The sequence below is a fragment of the Balaenoptera ricei genome, chromosome 2, assembly GCF_028023285.1.
Source record: "Balaenoptera ricei isolate mBalRic1 chromosome 2, mBalRic1.hap2, whole genome shotgun sequence".
In the NCBI taxonomy this organism is placed as follows: Eukaryota; Metazoa; Chordata; class Mammalia; order Artiodactyla; family Balaenopteridae; genus Balaenoptera; species Balaenoptera ricei.
Genome location: NC_082640.1, coordinates 146,638,658 through 146,659,269, shown reverse-complemented (window position 1 = coordinate 146,659,269; position 20,612 = coordinate 146,638,658). Strand labels below are relative to the sequence as shown.

Here is a 20,612-nt window from a genome sequence, read left to right as displayed (position 1 = left end):
AAAATAAATAAATGAATAATTAAAAAAAAAAAAAAAAAAAGAGTGTCTGGTATGTAATAAAGCTCAATACATGCTGAGTGGATTCATCAGAGAAAGTGAACTTTTAGGGGAAACAAGAGGAAAGGAGGCTCTCATGAGAGTAGACAGCTGACTTCTCCAGATTCTTACCCCTTCTATCTCCTCTTTCTCCTCTTATTTCTCTTTCCTCTTTTTGCCTTGTCTCTCTGACCTCTTTCTCTCCTCCACTAAGAGAATAATAAAAGAAGGCTGACTCCTTCTCACCGCTATGTCTCCCTTCCTCAGAGAGGCCTTCTCTGGTGCCACCTATGGGTCTCTTTTTTATAAGCTCAGTGCCCAGCACAATACCCAGCACACAGAAGGCACAACCCAAACACGTAAACCAATGAGTCCAATGCCAACACACGTGAGGCCGTGCCTTTCTCTGGTAACCTGCCGGGCATCTTTCTCTGCAGAGACTCGGCCTCGGAACCTCCCTAACTGAGCACTCCAAGCAGTCACTGCTATCCAGCAGAAATAACATGGAAAGAAAACCAATTTCCCATCTCTGGGACAGCAACTGTTGATTTAATTGGAGTAATTGTCACTACGGGTTGAATGACCAAGAGGTTTAAGGAAGGCAAGGGACGCAGAAAGGACATTAACATCTGTATTTCAGAAGAAATGTTTCTTATTTTCCATTTAATAGAAATAAAAGATGGGAAATAGCACGTACTCTATGGTAAGCACATCATTATTCTACGTAAGCTTCATAATCCCAGGATGTAAAATCCAATTTTACGGATGAAGAATGGAGATTGAGGTTAACTACCTGAGCCAATCAAAAACCACCAGCAAATGATGCAATGGGCATTTGACTCAAATCTGTTTAGCCCCAAGCAATTGCTGATTACAGATAAAAACTAGTCAAGAGACAGAGTTGAAAAGGAGGCTCCTTATCAGGTGTTATTACAAACAGTGACATGGTCTGCCAGTTTTTGGAGACACCGCTTTATCCTTGTTTGGCATAACTCCATCAGGGACACTAATCCATCTGTTTGCTTCTCTAACCACCTGGCATTACCTAGAGGACATGCTGTTCCTGCCATTCTACCACAAATGACTGTGTGATGGAGTCGCAGGAACTAAGAATCTCAGCCTGATCACAAGACAGGTACTTCAGAAGCTGTGAGAAGCCCAAGGGGTATGGAATCTTTGTCTGATGTATAACCATCTTGCAGACATAGGCATAAAGCCAGTATGAAGGCTTAAAAGGTACCCAATGGGCAAGGATCAAGAACGCCTTTCTATTTAATGCTAAAAGCGTCACTGATTCCTTTACCACCCCTAGGAAAGGCCCACCCAGCCAGCTGGTTTAGACCTAATGTTGGAGCTGACAAATATTAGTTCAGAGAATGAATGTGTGTCTGACATTCCATGGGTAACTGTCCAACTGTTCTGAAGCCTCTTCTCTCCTGCCACCCCCACAGAAGCTGGAAATGCGGATACCCCTTGGCCTAACCTCCCTTTCATAGGTGACCTTGTGATCTAGTACTAGCCATTGAGACATAAAAGGAAGTGTGTAGGACTCTGGACAGATTTCCTTCCCTGATGAAAGGGAGGAGGGGCTTCTACAGGTGGACCCTTTACACTCCTTTCCACTTTGTACAAGGGCATGAGGTCTGGGGCTACAGTAGCCATTTGTGACCATGAAGCAACAAGCCTGAAGATGAAACACAATCTGCAAAAGATGGCAAGGCATTAAGATAAGAAAATCCTACTGACCAACCATGATGGGGAGGCAGGGCCGTGTGCCCATATTAGGCCCTTTACTTGGTACTGGTAGGGTCAGAGTGAGGAAGACAGAGACTCTATTTTCTTGAATTCTTACTTCTCAGGAGGATTTGAGCATGGTCCAATACTGAGCCATCAGAGATGCCGAAATGCTGAGCACAAAGCACTGAAACATGCAACTACTTCCTATATGTGAGATGTTTAACACATCACAGAGACTGGGACCTTGCCTTGGTCTAACCCAGGGTCTAGAAACACAACCAAGAAGTTGAGGCTTTCTCTAGAGGTACTAGATTTATGCAGAGGCAGGAACAAGAGAAATGTCATCGTCAAATACCACATAAACCTCAAATACTGTAGAAACTGCAAATACGCCTGAATACAGTGTTGTATACGTTCCTTTGCAAGTAGGGGTCAAACTCATGCAGCAGTTGGGTTCTCCTGGCCCTGTCAGCAGCAGGGGAAACAGAAGCAAACTTGCTTACCGTAACTTAAAAATCAGTGTCAGCATGGGACTGGGGTATTCTAATATGCTGTTCTGCTGCTGAGCAGAAGTCTGCCTGAAAAATATTGACTGGAAGAGAAAAGTATCTTTTCTGTTACCAGAGTAAAATGGAAACATGAGAGAAGTAGGACATGACTTTTGGCCCAGTGAACACCATCTATGGCTACTGAAGAATCAGAAAGCTCTTTTTATACTCTCAACTATTTTGTTTGTCTATCTTCTGTATCTTTTTAAAGTTTTTTTTTAATTAAAAAAAAAAAAAGCTTTACTTTCTTTTCTGATTACAAAGGTATACATGCGATGTCCCCTCAGGGATTGGCCTCACTCAGACAGTGGAGAGCAACGTGATCCAGATGAGGTGATGAGTAGGAATAATATTCTGGTGGCAGCAGAAAGGTTGGCTTAGGGCAGTCCAGTCCAGGTAGTTCAAGAAGAGAGGAATTTATCACAGGAAATATGCTACAAGGGCTATAGAAACCAAAGGGAAGTTACATAAAGAAGATCCCAGACACCAGAAAGCTGCCACAAACCTGTACAGTGCCCACATGCCTGCACTCACTGATAAGCAGCTGGAGACAGCTGGAGGCACCAATTCCCACTCCTGTCACCCCTGGAGCCACCCAAACTGCTGGGATGCAGTCAACTGTGGTGGCCTGAAACTGCCATTCCAGGAGACGAACAGAATGGCTTCTTTGCCAGCTAATCTCCCACCAGTGTCTCCAACCAGCTGACAAGTGTGTTTGAGGAATGTGGTTTCTAGGTATCCTCCCCCTGCCTCACAGAGAAAAGCACGGAAGGGCAGGGATGGATCTGAATGCCAAATCTTGTAAAAGAGGGGACCCAGGAGAGTGTTAAAAGCCAGGATATGGTTCTCCCTGGAGGAAGGAGGCTGTTGATGTACTGTGTCCTCTCCAAGGCAGTATAGCATAGTGATTCAGGGCATAAACTCTGTGTCCTCATATGCAAAGTGGGAAATAACACCTACCTCAAAGGATTGTTATGAGGGTTAAATAGGTTACTGTAGGTAAAGTATTTAGGACAGTGCCTGGAGTATAGTTCCATTCAATAAAGGATAGCTATTGTCATGTTACTTTCACTCTGATTTCAATTTTGCCATCTGTAAAGAAAACTTAAGAAGGAGGGGGTTAAATCATCTTCGCTGCTCTCTAACCAACCAGAGGAACGGGGAACTAATAGTTACACTCAATCTGATCCTGATGCAGGGCTGGATTTTGGAGACGCAGAGAAAAATAATATCCCTGCCTTCAAAGAGCTCACTGTTTGATGAGAAGGCAGAAGAAAATCACTGATTCAAGGTAAAATGTGTACAGTACTAGAATGTATACAGGGAAAGGTCTAGAAGAGTACAGAGATGGGTATTGTAGCATAATGGAAAGATTTATACAGACTCCACTTTTTTTTTTTTTTTTTTTTTTTTTTTTTTTTTTTTATAAATTTATTTATTTATTTATCTATTTATGGCTGTGTTGGGTCTTCGTTTCTGTGCGAGGGCTTTCTCCAGTCGCGGCAAGCGGGGGCCACTCTTCATCGCGGTGCGCGGGCCTCTCACTATCGCGGCCCCCCCTGTTGTGGAGCACGGGCCCCAAACACGCAGGCTCAGTAGTTGTGGCTCACGGGCCTAGCCGCTCCGCGGCATGTGGGATCCTCCCGGACCGGGGCACGAACCCGTGTCCCCTGCATTGGCAGGCGGATTCCCAACCGCTGCGCCACCAGGGAAGCCCCCAGACTCCACTTTAAACCCAAAATTATTCTCTTGTAACCCTGGGCAATTCACTTAGTCATCCCTGCCTCAGTTTCCCTGTCTGTAAAAGTGGAGATAATGAAAGAACTTCCCTCACTAAGCCATTATGAACATTAAGGGAGCTGTACAGACAGCTGTAGTACCCAGCACAGAAATGCGTTCAAAAGTGATCATTATTATGATTCCCACGGTCCACGAGAAGAGTACAAGTGTTCAGGCACAAGTCCTGAACTAAAGAAATGGAAATGGAAGGAGGAAAGGACGGCTAAAGAGGGACTCATCCTTATAGGATCGCTTAATTATTGTGTATAAAGTTAGCGAAACTGGCGAGGCACCCACCCCAGGTGGCGCGCTGGCGCTCTGCCTCGGCGTCCTCGTTGCCCGTGGCAACCGGCAGTCCCTAACTCTGGCCTGGTAGGCGCTGCGCAGGGGCAGCAAGATGGCTGTGAGCTCCTGGTCCCCACAGCTGGGGTTCGGCAGCGAGAAGGCGCTGCAGGCGGCCGCTGTCTCCACTGGCCCCTCCCTGGAATTATGCACCTTCCCCTCCACCCTGGGCTCCTCGGTCGCGGCTGCCGCCCTGGAGCAGCTCTTTGTTGTCGGTGAGAGGCCCGTGGGCTCCCGGAGGGACGTCATCTCGGAGGTGGCGCCTAGGCGGCATTAAGCGGGAACCTTCGTGGGGAACCGCCTCCCAGAACTCAGGGCGTCCCTGGTAGGGCAGAACCTTCTCTAGCTCCTTGGGGGAGAGGGGGGCGAAGGAGTGGGACCCAGGGCTCAGCTCTGTGACTTGGCCCAACTCACACCAGTAGCTGGTGACAAATCGCGGACAAATCCCTGGACTCCCAGGCCACTGACATTTGCCTGTGATTGGAGTGCCCACCTGCATTTAGATTATGTATTTAATTTCATCTTGTCCCTTCTTGCCTTTTCTTTGCAAGTTAATTTCCTCCAACACTTTGGCATGGCAAACTGGAGGATTTAACAGGTAAATAAGAAAGGAAGAAACTCCTGTTGCATTAGGCAAGCAATTGTGCATTAGGCACAAATACTTTTTCTGCTAATAATTTCTTGACGCTCAGAAAGTTTGTCATAGGAAAAAAATTCATTATACTTTCTTGCCCTGAGTGTGAGTTATAAAGTACGTAGCTCTCCAGCCCATTTGCAAGTGGGAGTACGCTTGTGCTTATTCATTCCATAGAAAAAAGGAAAAGAGACAGCAGGCAATACCTGTCCCTCCCTAACACACACTTGCTTGGAAACTCAGTAACTGATTTTTCACTTGGTTTGAGAGCTTAGTTCATTAAGAGAATCCAAGTTTTCAGGAACTGAGGGCAGAAATTGCTATTTACTCTTCTGAGAGTTGAGGATGGCCACTCAGGGCATGGACTCGAGTCACACCACTTGTGTCTGAATCCAGACTCTATAAGTGATGGGCTCTGTGACCTTGCGCACGTGACATGACCTCAAAAGTCTTAGATTTCTCACCTCTGAGATGGGAATCATCATGAAGTTATAAGAATCAACTTAGATTATACATACATGTGAAACATTAAACACATCAAACTCATCCCACACATGTGGATACAGGCCTGGAATCCATTTAGACAGAATCTGTATAATGGAATGGTGACAGGGCCAAGGTGAGTAGAGCTTCCTCTGTTCTCTCTCTTCTTCCTTTTATATTTTCTTTTTCCTTCCTTCTTCCCATTCTGCATGTATCTTGCTTCCTTTGCCAACATTTTCCAAGCCTCTCTTCCCATGTGATTTCAACTTACAGTGTGTGAGAGAAAAGGCGCTATCTTTCATATATCAATGAACGAAAAGGGTTAGAAACTCTATCTACCTCACACCTACCAGTTTTACAAATATTTACTCTCATCCCATGATTAAAATATTGGCATGGAAGTGAAAATGACATAATGGATTTTTAAAGAATTAAATAAGTGTTGTAAAATATTACGTTTAGGATATACATATACAAATTTATATATATATGAAGACATTCTTAAACCTACACTATGGGAGTGTTATATTTATCCCTTTTATAAATATATATGGAATTTTTTTGTCTTATCCTATACAGATTCCTTCTTTCTACCATGAGTGATACAAAAATAGAATCTTAAGAGGAGTTTGTCCTCAAGAAACAAAGTATATACCTAAATTAGTACACTGTAAAATAAGAAATAACAAGTACAAAAGAGATTCATATGATGTACTATAGAAATTCAAAGATAGAAGATGTAGTTTTCAGCTGAGTAAGCATTTGAGCTAGATCTTAAAGGGTTAAACAGGATTTGGATAGATAAATAAGAGATCTTAATTTTCTAATTTTTTTTTAGAACAATCACTGCAAAGTGCCTACTTTAAATGCAATGAAGAAGCTAAGACCTTTCTTAAGGACGTTGCAATCGCTGTTAAGAAATTGGTATTGTATTATCCATAAGAGCTACTTTTTCAATCTTTCACTTATTTCTTCATCAAACTTTAATTTAGCACCAGCTCTGTTCAACGTACTTCAGTAGATGAATAGGGAGAATATTTGCCCTGAATGAAAATTTCTCTCAGTTTCGTAAGCACTTGCACCAGTATGGATCCGTAGTGGATTGCTGCCCGATTTCCCATGCAGAGCACCGAATTAAGGACCTGTGCTATGGCTGAGGGCAAGACAGCTCGAGAGAAGAGTCCCTGCTGATAACAGAGCTCAGTTAAGGGGTGGGCCACATGGGCAAATGCTTGTGACATCAGTATGTGAGCATTGCTTAAAACCAGCAAACAACCTCTGGGATAAACTGCATGCATAGTGCCAATTTTCTCAGGTCTCTAAGCAATTCCTCACAAAACTGGTGAAAGATTATTTGGCACCTACTCCATTGACACAGTGCTTTTCAGTGAAAAGAAGCAGGTTCTCTTTCAGTTATACTAACTTGGCCCCATCAAAGAAATATTTAAAGAATTTCCTTTTGAAGTGTCACAAACGTGTCTGTTCGGCCCTGGTCCTGAGTGATGTTTCAGAACGGCAGTGTCTCCTCATTTGATTTAAAAATATTGAATAAGAATCTACTACCTATCAAATATCTAAAAATGTAGAAATATGGCTATAAAGTTAATGAGCTTGAGTCTACAGACTGCTGAGAAAAGTTAATCTTATTACTTTATAATTATATTTTTATGTAATTATATATAGTTCTGTAGGTATACTACAGAATTATAGTTTATAAGCCCAGTTAAGTACGTATATGTAAACACTGAGAGTTTGTGTGTGTTGTACTGCACTGTGGTCCTGTGGAAACCCTTTCCTCTATTTCTTTCTTTTAGTTATGTCTTTCTCCAGGATTTGAAGTGTTCAGAGTAATTATTGTGGCTTATTAAAGTATCTAGTATGTCTCCATTTAATATCTGAGCTGTGAAATCTCTTAAATAGAGATAAATCCTCCCATTTTTTTAAAGTAACACATTTTCAGTGTTATAGAAGCATTGCGTGTTTATTCTGGAAAAATTAGAAAAAAATAGACAAGCAAAAGGAAGAATGTAAAAACCACCATGATCCCACCCTAAAACAATCATGATTAACTCTTTGTTGAATGTCTTGACTACTTTCAGGATATATATATACATATCCAAACAAATCCAAACAAATAGGTGGGGAGATATTTTTAGGTAGGTATAAGCAAACCACTGTTCTTTTTATACCTAAGCATACTTTTATAGGCATTTTCCATTTTTTAATTAAGTAGCTTCCTTTCCTTCTCTCTCTTTTTTTTTTTTTTTTTGGCCTCTTGGCACGTGGGATCTTAGTTCCCTGACCGGGGATCAAACCCTCACCCCCTGCAGTGGATGCACAGTATCTTAACCACTGGATCACCAGGGAAGTCCCAAGAAGCTTCCTTTCTCAATGTCATCCTTTTGTTGGAGTCTTTCCTTTTAAATTTATTGAAACTGCATACAAGGAACACACATACATAGCGAAAGATAATTTCTGAGTAGAAGAAAATCAGCAGAAATTAAAAGATAAATTAACAATGACACATTAAAAACTCATTGAAGAACAGTTATTTTTCCCACTTTCTATTCCAAATAAAAATAATGGCAAAAGTTACTTACTGCAAAGCAAATTTTGATCTCTGAAAACATTTACAAGGCCTTGTTTAGGAAATCAATCTTATTATTTTAATGTCTTAACTTTTTAACTATGTAATTTACATTTTCAGGAAGAAATGAGAAAATCCACAATTGATCTTCTGGAAATTGAAAGCATGGAACTCAGCAGACTATATTTTCTACTGGAAACTCTTCCCACTAGTGTTAGCAGAGAATTGAAAGGTACTGTGAGGTTATCAACTGTAGAAATTTAGTTTATCTTATAAGAGAATAGAGCCTAGTACTTGTAACAAGATGAGTTTAATAGTTATTTCATATCAAAAAATAGCCAGAAAGAGTATACAACACAAATATAGTGAGATCCATAATAAGTTTCCCTTACTTTTTAAGTGGAAATAATATATATGACTTGAATTTATATAATTATTATAAATAGACTAAAGACAATATTTATCCTTTTGTGACTGGCTTATTTCACCTGGCATGTCTTTGGGGTTAATCCATGTTGTAGCATGTGCCAGAATTTCCTTTCCTTTTAAGGCTGAACAATATTCCATTGTATGTATATACCATGTTTTGTTTATCCATTCATCCATCAATGGACCCTTGCATTGTTTCCACCTTTTGGCTGTTGTAAATAATGCTGTTACAAAATAATAATAATAACAATGAAATAATAACTAATAATGCTATTACAAACATGGGTGTGGAAATATCTATTCAAGGCTCTGCTTCCAATTCTTTTGGGTATAAATGCAGAAGGGAATTGCTGGATTGTATGGTAATATAGTAATTTTATGTTTAAATTTTTGAGAAGCTCCCATACTGTTTTCCACAGTGGCTGCACCATTTTACCGTCCCTTGCACAATGCACAAGCATTCCAATTTCTCTACATTCTTGCCAGCACTTGCTATTTTCTGTTTTTGTTTTGTTTTAAATAACAGCCATCCTAATGGATAAGAATTGATATCTCATTGTTTGATTGAATTGAATTGATATCTCATTGTTTGCACTTCCCTAATAATTAGTGATGTTGAGCATTTTTCATGTGCTTATTGGCCATTGGTATATCTTCTCTGGAGAAATGTCTGTTCAGGCCCTTTGCCCATCTTTTAATCAGGTTGTTTGTTTCATTGTGGGAATTCTTTATATATTCTGGATGTTAACCCCTTATCAGATATATGATTTGCAAGCATTTTTTCCCATTCCATGGGTTACCTTATCACTCTTGTTAATAATGACTTTTGTTGCACAGAAGTTTTTAATTTTGACATAGTCCAGTTTATCTATATTTTCATTTGTTGTCTGTGCTTTTTGTGTCATATCCAAGAAATCATGGCTAAATCCAACATTATGAAGATGTCCCCTATGTTTTCTTCTAAGAGTTTTATAGTTTTAGCTCTGACATTTAGGTCTTTGATCCATTTTGAGTTAAATTTTGTATTTGGTGTAAGGTCAGGCTCCAACTTTATTTTTCCAGCTGCCAGGAGTGTTGGCTGAGGCTCACAGCTCAGTTCCTCTACAGGAATTGCCCTAGACAAAGAGAAAAGCTTCACTTCAGGTCAGACTCCCTCCCCAACTGCTGCCCACATTCAGTGATTGGTCACCAAGACAGTACAAGGTCTGCTTCCCTCGCTCCATGTGGAATAACTCTGAAGTGCCATCACAGCTCCAAAGCTCATCATCATTTAAACGCTCCACCCTTGCCCAACCCTTATGTCCTCAGAGGAGATGTTCCTCAGAGCTCTACACACAAATTTTAAGATTTGTTTCCCAGGGAGCCCAACCTAAAACAGTTGTCTAAATTAAAAAAAAAAAAAAAGATTTTTAAAGTAGATGTTCCCTTGCAGCTCCAAGTCTACGTTCATTGTCTGCTCTGTCATAAGGGAGCTGGGACGCTGTAAATTTCCGCTTTTGCCAGCTGGCGCAATGTTAAGCTTTGTCAGTACAGAGCACTGAAGGGTTACTGGAGGAAAAAGGGGTTGTCTTCCTGTTCCAGTGTGCTCAGCTTGGCCGACTCTTGCAGTGCAGGTGGCTTCTGCCAGCGGCGTGCAACAGTCCTTGGTGCCCAGAAGCCCCCTCCAGTATCCCCTGAGTGGCTTCATGGTAGATTGCTACCAGTGAGGCACCTCCCTGTGAACAGGTACCCTGGCACCGTTTAGGTGGTTTTGCAGTGAGTTCTGAAGTACAGCAATTCCCTGTGGACCAGTCCCCCCAGTGCCCCCAGAAGCCATATTTCTGGTAAGTTCTGCCAGCGGAACATTTCACGAACTTCTTTGCCATCCAGTGAGCCACAGACCTCTTCAGTGAGGTCTAGATCTCAGGTCTGGAGGTGCTGCTTCCTGCAGGGCTGTTCCTTGTGCCTAGTATTCCTAAAGTCTTTAGAGTTCTCTGTACTTTCTTAGTATTCGTTCCCTCATTACTCTAATTCTCTGCTACAGTTAATAATTCTTTATATTAAAATTTCCCTATTCAATATAAGATTTCTATCTCCCGATTAGACCCCGAGGGACATAGTTATAAAACAATTTGCACAGTGTTAGTCTAGTTTGGCAGGGAAAATACAACAAACTCCTACATACAGATAAAAAATAAGACTTAATCTGTGCTCAAGGCAGAATTAAGAATGTTTTTGTTTTATTTTCTTTGGTTGCCTTTTTTTTTTTTTACTGTCCAGATTGGGTTACTTTTATAAGCAGGAAAAATATTTTAGAAGGAAAAAGAAATCCCATGCTAGCTTGTAAGGTCCTTGATACACATGGAATACTTAGCCAAGTGAATTTAATTGGCCTTGTGTTTTAAAGCTTTTCAACTTGAAGGATGGTCCTTGGGTCAGTAGCATCAGCATCACCTGGGAGCTTGTTACAAAATGCAGAATCTCTAGGTCCACCTCTGACCTACTACATCAAAATCTGTTTCAACAATATCCCCAGGTGATACATATGCATATTCGAGACATAAAGTTTGAAAAGCCCTGCTACAATGAGCAATTTAACTTGTAGCCTACAAAAAAATAATCTAACTCTCTCAGGGGAGCTACCAGCCAGTTTCTAGGGAATTTGTTGCATAGAAATGGATGGCCCAGTATCCATTTCTAAACAGCAGTGTTCAAAAATCCATGTATTTTAGCCATCTATCTATCAAGCGCTGAGGTAATCCTTTGAAGTCTCATGTGATTACACTGATTTGTTATTTATTAATGAGTAATTAGTTCTTTAACACACTGGGTTCCCTTGAAAGCACAGCCAGAAGCAATGGCTTTTGCAGTATTATTTTATTAGGACATACAATCCAAAGAGGAGGAGGGTGGGATAAGGAACCAAAGCAGGGAGAAGGGAGAGCTAATATGGCATGCAATATGATTGATGTTGACTGCCGCTGACAGCAACTAGTCGAGTATGAGAATACACCCTCCAGACACAGTGTTACCTCTTCTCAGGAACACCTAGGCAGTGGCTCCTGTCTGAAATTGTGCAGAGCTCATAGGAAGCTGGTCACCGACCATAGCAGCAGCTGAAATAAGGGAAATAATTGATAGGTAAGATTGAGAGGGTCCAAAGAGGTGATTAAGAGGTGTCTGATCTAGGAACATACTTAGAAGAATATTTCAAAGAAAGACATAATTTGTTTATTATTTGAAAAGTCAGTATCTACAGTTGTGCAGTTTCTCAAATAACTGAGTAACATTTCTTCCACTTACTTTTAAGAATGTGTAGGGGATGCCCGAAGATTAAATCTTGTTGAGATAAATCAATTACACATGAAAATTACGAGGATAAATGATGAAATAGAGTTTCTGAAGAAGAAAATACTTGATCTGAAAAAAATTAATACAGCTCTGGGGTAGGTTTTTTTTAGTTTTTTTTTGTTTTTTGTTTTTTTAGTATTTGAGGGAGTCAGGGGCTGGGGCTAAAGTGGGAAATCTTTCCTAAGGGATTTGTCCTCTGGTCTGAACTGGTGCAGGGCAAGTTAAGAGGTCAGATCACTTATAGAAGATGACTGGGCTGATGAGGGGTGTGTGATGGCTGCGGAGAGCTGGGAAGAGAGCAGAAACTCTTCTACCACCACAGCCAGGAGACCTGTAAAATTTCAGAGGGAATTCAGCTTCCCAGCAGCAACTACTGTGTGTCAATCACACACTGCCTCGCACCCCACCTCCAAAGGTAGAAACACACAGTGGTTTTCATTTCATTTTTAGTAAAATTAAGTTTACAAACCTCAACCACCGAAGCAAGAAATCTTGCTGGGTACTGTGTTGCAAATATAATATCAAACCAGATATATTGTAGCTAGCTTAGTTCCTTAAAGACGTTCAGTTATATTCTACTGGAGGGTTGAAAATGAGATTGGCTCTAGATTTTATCTTCAATTAAATGAGAGCTGACACCTGCTGGTTTCTTTTCTTTATTCCTCAGCTGTGTTGTTAGCATTTCCCCCTCTGTGGGCCTCGTTTTCTCCATCTGTAAAATGGGGACTACAAATCTTGACTTACCCAGCCCACGGAGGAAGAGATATTCTGAAAGAAAAAAACAATAAAACCCTGAAGAATAACTCAGTACTACAAGTAAATTCTCAAAAGTAATATATAAATGTCAGACTTTCAGTTTGTTGGAGTAAGAAATACTCAAAGAGCCCTCATTATAGTGAAAAAATCTTCTTGGGAAGCTAAAAGAATCAGAAGGTTGCTTGGTGCACAAGGTATCAAAGCATCAGGAATTAGGTGGGGACCTCAAGGCCCAGGGACAGGTTCCCAAAAGTAGGCCCTCAGAACACCTATTCTGGGAGATGCTCCATGAAAAAGAAAGTTCGTGATCACGTAAGTTTGAGAAAGACTGCGTACTCTAACTCCTCTTAGGGATTCACAGTGCAGATTTGTGCATGGTGCATGCTAGCCACAATCACCAGAGACCACTGTCAAAACTAGACTATCAATTTCTAAACTAATAACAAGGAAGGTAATATCCAGGCCGGAATACTCATATCAACTGACCAGCACCATCACACCCCTATAGACCAGTGATTCTTAAACTTGAGTGTACATCAGAATCACCTGGAATGCTTGTTAAATTCCTGGGACCTCCACACCAGATTTCTGATTTAGTAGGTCTGGGGAATGGGGGTAAGAATTTGCATTTCTAACAAGTTCCTAGATGCTGCTGGTCCTGACCACACTTTGAGAATCACTGCTCTAGAGAAATCTTTATGGAAAGTCAAATTACAAATGAACATAACGTGGGTTGCCTCATGAGCTAGCATCATCAAGCTACAATCACTTATTGTATCCATTTTTCAAAGAAAGATGTATATCAAGGTGCCCACACTCTCTGACAAGTGATCCTCTCCTGGACACTCCTCAAAAACTGGACACAGTCCTCAGAAACTGGGGAGGGGGAGTTCCTTGGGTCCTACATTCCGTTTCTGAGAGCTCTCCCAATCCAGCACAATACACCTAGTCAGGTGTATTGATTTGACTTGTTTTGTTTTGCTTTGCTTCCTTAAGGCTACTCAATCCTTAGTTTGCTTCATTCTTAGAAGGCTTCCTCCGCTAAACCTACAAAGCACCCATTATCTGGCCCCATCTAGCCTGAGCTTCTCTTAATTGCCTTTCTGTGGTAGAGCTGACTTATGGAAAATAAACTTACCAACAACCTGTTTCCATTTTCCTGAGCCTTTCACACAATCCGCCTGAACTAGGGTGTTTAGCCTTGGAGATTAGAAAAAGGAAAAAGGCATTACATTGCAGGAGCTTTGAAATAAAGGAAAATAGAGAAATGTCACCAATTGTCCTTCCTCCAAATCTTTTATTGTTAGCCTTGGGGTAGATGTTTCTCACAGTCTTAAGGTGGTGTGGCCAGCAATGGATATGTGAGGTTAATGTCTCCTGTTGAACTCAGATTTGGCTACAGCTGTGAGAAGATAAGTGGGTTCAAATTAGATTTCAAGCACCCTCTGAGCAGTGAAGACAGACTCAGATCCCTCCTCCCCAACTCCTTTCCATCAGAGGAGGATTAGCTTTCTTCTCCTGGGCCTTCTCTGCAGGGCAATGGCATCAGAAGGTGGCTGGAAGAGTGGTGGGATGTTTATCTTTCCTTGGCTTAAACTACATATCTCAGGATGATACGGTAGCTATGGCAATGCTACATATCAAACCATTTGTCCGGCCAGATTCCATTCACCTGTTCAAAACTGTTTTTGAATCATTGTATGTTTTAAACCAAAATATCCCATAGTTACTACCTGGTGTGTGAGAATGGGTGGGGTGAGGCAGGACCACAAGACACTTTTGCAGTGATAAAGATTTGCGAGGTTGACACTTGTGTTTCCTTCTGTCCTTCATCTCAACCAACTTTAGACAATCACAAATTCAACTCTAAAATAAGTATTCGTTAAATTTCCCTCTATCTGGTGGTTCATCTCATCAAACAGACTTTAAATTTCTTCCTGGAAAGCCATCCTTTTCATGCCAAGAACGATTCTTTTTCTCCTAGTGAACAGCAAGAGGAACTAGCGAGACATTATGAAAATGTTGTCCTGTCACTCAACCATGTGATGAAAGAAAAAGCCACTACCACTGTTTACATCAATGAGACTTATACCAAAATTAACTCAGAGAAGAAAGAACTAGAATTGCAAAAAAGATATATTCAAGAAGTAGAGGAGCAAATGGAAAGAGAAAAAGCAGAATATTTGGGAAAAAAACAAAGCTTGAGTCAAGAGGTAAGTGGCATGATTTATTTTTTTTTTAAAATACAGAACTGTACAGAATTGAGGGCAGGAAATGAGAAATAACTTATTTGTCCTTGAAGCTAGCAAGCATTCCCATGGTATCTTCTGCAGGAACAGAGCAGAGGCTCAAGGACACTGGAGCCTGTGGGGAAGATGTTTGATTGTGTAGCAGCATCTGAGTTCATGGGAAAGAATACGAATGACAGGAGTGGTAACACTGGGGTGGCCCCTTGCTTATATGCAGCAATGCAGGGACTAGGAATTTGCTTCTGTGTCACTTGGTTGTCTCTGCAGACAGGATCAGCGAGTTCAGCTCTGCCGGAACTGATGCCCAAACCCGACCTCTGTGCACTGTCACCACGTTGAGTCTCAGAGACAGAGTTTTGGGTGAAGTAGAAAAGAATAGCTTTATTGCTTTGCCGAGAAAGGGGGGCCACAGCGGGTTAATGCCCTCAAAACTGTGTGTCCCCAGCCTGGGTGGGTGGGTGGGTTGTGAGGGGAAGGGTTGCTGATAAGGATCAGAGCGCGTGTGGGGCCTGCATCCCTTCAACCCAGAGATCATCTGCAGTCTGGTGGTCTGGTGATGGCTTCTGCGGTTCTCAAGGTTCTCGAACTGTGACCTTCTCTCCGGAATGAAGAATGCTTCAACAGGTAGTTAGCATCTTGCATTTGGTGCGGGTTTCAGTGCTATAGAAGAGCTTAGGATATTGTTGTGTGTATCCCTTGAGGAGGAACCGGGACCCTGCCCCAAGGCTGCACTATTGTTTCCTCACTGCTCCTCCCTTGTCTCTGGATCCCCTCCCTTCCCTGATTAGCAACTGTTTACACCTGCTCTTTGGAACGCAGGGAAGGTCATGGAGGCTGATTAAAGCGTATTTCCTACAAACAAGAAACAGGGGACAAGGAAAGACTTTTGTGCCCAGGAGCCCCAGAGTGTACTGCTTGGTTTCAGAACTTGTGCCTCTTACTGAATGAATCCAAGAGGAGAGGCCTGCAGAGGGTCTAGGCAGAGCCAAGGGCCCTGTCGACTGGAAAAAGAAAAAAGCGCAACCTAGAAGTTGTGAATTATGTTGTCTTTGAGGACATTACTGAGGACTGTAGCCTGGGAAGGCAGCCTCGCAGATAGTTTTGAGGAAATGTTCCAAAGAGGTAATGGAGGAGCCAGGATATGTAGAAATTTTTGCTGGGAAAAACCAGATAGTCCAACATCAAAAGATTATTGCTAATCACAAAAAGACAGACATCTCAAGGTAATGATTTTAGTGCTTTTCTATGTATGGGAAGATGCAAGAGTCTGGGCTCATTGAAATCATTCCTTTGATATGCATCTTAACTACCTAGGGTCAGTATCCTGTTTTTCTCCATCCCGAAGCCCCTCAGGGCACACCGTCAGGCTGAGGCTGCACAGTGGCTGATGGCTTGATGGCAAGCAGCATTCGTTGTTTACTGAAATGGCAGGCCACATTTTTTTGTCCACAGCCCCAACAGAGAAGGGTATTTTGAGACCAGCAATTTTGTGAGGATCAGTGGAGATAGCTACTGCATCCTGAATTCTAAATAATTCACCCTCAGGATGGCTTCTGGCTGATTCCTCTTTGCTCTGCTTCCGGTTGCCCCGGGGGAAGCAGGGCTGTCTCCGTGCTAGGTGTTCCTAGCGGCAGCTTTTCCTCCATGCAGTGAGGGCCTAGCCCAGGATGGAACTTGCTGCTGAGCTCCTGGTGCTGCCCTCTGCATCATGGCAACTGGCCTAACTATAATGCAGGAAATTGGACCTGGGCTTGCAACCCTGCTATATTAAATATGCATAAAGATATATATATATGTATAAAGAAAGAAAGAAAGAAAAGAACATTTATTAAATGGCACTTCTTGAGTCTTAATTAAAATTTAGTAGAATACAATCAGGCAGTGATCAACATTTTGATGCAAGAGAGAGAAATATCACTCCCTGGGAAGTGCAAGCCCCTGGGACAGACTGCCAAGTGAGGGTGCTTGGCTTCGCAAAGGAAAGAGTTCAAGAGTGAGACAAAGTAAAGGGAAAGCAAGTTTATTTAGCAAGATACACATTCCTTAGGCAGAATGCCGACCTGTCTCAGAAAGTGAGAGTGGCCTCAGGGTGTGCGGGTGGTTAGTTTTTACAGGCTGGGGCTGCGTAATTTTATACGATAACAAATGGGAGGAATATTCTATTGCAGTATTTTGGGGAAGGGGGTGAGGATTTCCAGGAATTGGGCCACTGCCCTCTTTCTGGCCTTTTATGGTCAGCCTGGGAACTGTCACGGTGCCTGTGGGTATGTCATTTAGCATATGTTAATGTATTACAATGAGTGTATAATGAGGCTTAAGGTCTACCGGAAGTCGAATCTTCCACCATCCTGGGCCTATTTGATTCTAACCAGTTTTTTTTTTTATTTTTGGCTTCATTGGGTCTTCGTTGCTACGCTCGGGCTTTCTCTAGTTGTGGCAAGCAGGGGCTACTCTTCGTTGCGGTGCGTGTGCTTCTCATTGTGGTGGCTTCTCTTGTTGTGGAGCACAGGCTCTAAGCGCTCGGGCTTCAGTAGTGATGGCACGTGGGCTCAGTAGTTGTGGTGCATGGGTTTAGTTGCTCCGCGGCATGTGGGATCTTCCCGGACCAAGGCTTGAACTGGTGTCCCCTGCATTGGCAGGCAGACTCTTAACCACTGTGCCACCAGGGAAGCCCCTAACCAGTTTTTAGAGTATCCTGTTTTTCTCCAAAGGCTTTGTCCCCTTCCTCATTCTTTTAATGGTTTTGCCCTGCCCTCTTCCTTCGTCTCAATTTGGCTCTTGGGATGATTGGTTTCATGATAAGACTATTCATAAGTTCCAGTCAGGTCTGAGAGTCTTTATCCTTTAAAGTGCCCCTGTCTTCAGAAGCAGTTTTACACTAAAACCATGGATTATTTTTCTTAAGTATAGACAGCTCAGCCCTAGTCATCCTCAGAACAGGCACTTTGTGAAGTCGCTGGCAAAGAGTCCCTTGGGCAGTCTGCAGCCACTAAACAGAATTTGTAAAAGCCAAGTTCCCTGGACCTTTTCTGGGGATGAAGCCAGCTGTTAGCCTGCACTGCAGTAGTGGAGTCAACTGAAATTCCTGACTCCTATCATTGGACTAGACCTTGCCTGGATTTTTTGTTATTGCAATGAAATAGAGGCAGGACAACAAGGACCAAAAGGGGTTTTCCTGTTTTCATTCTCTACCCACAGCAATGATGAGAGGACTTCATTTCACCCACTGTTTCCAGCCCTCTGCTGGACTTTCTCCCTGAGCAGTCTGGAAGCCCCACACTGGAGGGGTTCACTGAAGTTATAGGGGCAAAAAGTGGGATGTGTCTGCATGGACACAGGGGAGGGACGATGTGCAGGGCAGTGTAGGTTAGGAGTGGGGAAAGCCTTGTCCCTTTTCTTTACTTCCCCAGGGGCTGAAACAATGGTCAGTAGTGGCATGGGATCTGAGCTTTGCCCACCAAAAGGAAGGCTCCACCAGGCAGGGATTTTGTCTGGTTTTTTTCATTGCTAAATTCTAGCATCAGGATCAGTGCCTCTTGCATGTTGTAGGCACTCTATAATATTACTGTATTGAATGATTGAGTTTCTAACTTCATTTTAAGCCCTAAAGGGAAGTTTCTACCCTCCCCAACCCCTTCCTATTCTTTAATATAAATGTTAAAAGGAAGGAAGCCCAGAGGGGCTTCAAATTGGGAATTTGAGAACATGATAGGTTCTCCTTCCTTTTGTGAATAGTGTTTCTCAGGGATCCACAAACTTTTTCTGAAAGGGGCCAGAGAGTAATAGGGCTTTGTGGACCATATACAGTCTCTGTCACAACTACCCAACTCTGCCATTTTAGCACAGAGAAGCCAAAATCACTAACTAAATAAATGAATGTGGCTTCACAAAAACAGGTAGAGGCTGGATTTGGCCCACAGGTAGTAGTTTGCCTACCCCTGGTCTATCTCCCTGGAAAAGGGTTAGGATACTTTCAGATGCAAATAGCAGAAGCCCTGACTCAAACTGACTTAAATATTAAGGACATTTATTATCTTACACAGTAGGAATTCCCAAGGTAGGGCAGACTGCAGGACTAGCTAATTCAGTGTCTCATTCCTCCTCCATCTTTCATCTTAAGGCTGGTTTCCCTCTTCATCACAAGATGGCTGCCAGTGACAACTGGACTATGTTTCCTTACTCAAGTAGAAAGAAGAAAACCTTTCCCAACCAAGGACATAAGTTTCTTGCTATGTCTGATCCGGCCAGGTTAAGACAGTGCCCACCCCAGAACAATAGTGGATCCTAAGGGAATACGTGTACTAGTGGGCTAGACCAACTGGGGGTGGATATTAAGGACTCAACCACCAATGCTCACTAAATGCACATCATATGCCATAGTAACAGCCTGTTAATTCCCTTTATTTCCATTGAGAAAGGAAAAGCTGTTTACAGCTGTCAGAGTCATCAAACCTGTAAGTTCTCTTCTAACACAAAAGAGTTTTTGCTAATATTATTTCTGTAATTGCAAGACCCAAGACCTTGGGAGAAGGCTTAGGCCAAAGTATGAGCACAGAATTTCAATTTTCAACAAAATTCATTATCACCAAGTTTCATTTTAATGCACCTGTGCCCTAGTGCAGAGATAACTGATAATGATCACATTCATTCAGAGTAACCACTTTGGGTGAATTGGCTGGTGGCTTTGATGGAAAGCCACACAAACATATGTTTTCATAACTCTTTAATACAGAGTTAAATATACTTTCTCGGGCCTTACTATTCAGTTACCTTGTTCTTGATAATTCATTTTGCCAGACAAATCCATGATGTGTCTGATTTTGATAAGAAGGTGACTCATTTCAATAGGATCTGACAGGTAATCACAATATGTTTAGTCTTAGTAAAACTGTTATTTATCCTGTTAGTGAAAAGAATCAATAAACAATCTGTAATAAGAATAGAAAAGAGTTTTTTATTTGAGCCAAACTAAGGACTAGCTCAGAAGCCATCTTCCCAGATTACTCTGAGAAGCTGCTCCGGAGAAGCAGGGTTTTCAGTATAGTTTTATATCTTGTCAGAACAAAGAACATTAAACAAGTCAGGGTTACATTTCTTCAATGTTTCGAAAAAAAAGAACAGACCAGCATGTACACATTGAGTCAGTATGGCCTTGGCACCTGGGAAGGGAGTCTTATCATCAAAGGAGTACCAGCATTAGCGTCCCAGGAAGAGGAACATTTAATCTTTATTTTTAACATAGGCATTCTTTACTTCTGGTCAATGTGCCCTTTTCTTAAATAATTAAAGCCAACGTACAATGTATGCATGATAGGCCACGAACAGGCTATTTTAGTTAGCATAAAATTCAAGTTAACTCATGTATAAGCCAGAATGACTTCCCTATATCTCAATAGATGAAAATTTCTTTTATCAATCCCCAACAGGTCAGTGACCCCCTCAGTGGGTCCTTTGCCCAGTGTTGCAAATGCCAATCAAACGAAACCGGGTTCGAGATCAGAAACTCGAGTCATTGACAAGGGAGTGGAGAAGGGAGAGCTTGTGCTCTAAAAGCACCATCTCCCTGAAGGGAGGGGAACAAGGGAATTTTAAGGAGTAGGAGGCAGTGGTCATCAGGGCTCTAGGAAAGGGGCAGAGATTTACACAGGCAGCCAGAGCAGCTGGGGCGTGCACAGTCTTCCATGCTTCCTTACACAGGGCAT

At 42.1% G+C, this 20,612-nt stretch overlaps 1 protein-coding gene across 1 annotated transcript in view; it reads left to right on the top strand.

Moving 5' to 3' along the window:
• Positions 1-4,485: 4,485 nt before the first annotated feature.
• CCDC175 (coiled-coil domain containing 175) overlaps positions 4,486-20,612 on the top strand; it is a 65,909-nt gene continuing 49,782 nt past the window's right edge. The window contains exons 1-5 of the mRNA XM_059915231.1: positions 4,486-4,657; positions 6,398-6,483; positions 8,267-8,378; positions 11,865-12,000; positions 14,646-14,874. Of these exons, the coding sequence (XP_059771214.1) occupies positions 4,498-4,657; positions 6,398-6,483; positions 8,267-8,378; positions 11,865-12,000; positions 14,646-14,874 (723 nt within the window). The 5' untranslated portion in view covers positions 4,486-4,497. The remainder of the gene's footprint in view (positions 4,658-6,397; positions 6,484-8,266; positions 8,379-11,864; positions 12,001-14,645; positions 14,875-20,612) is intronic.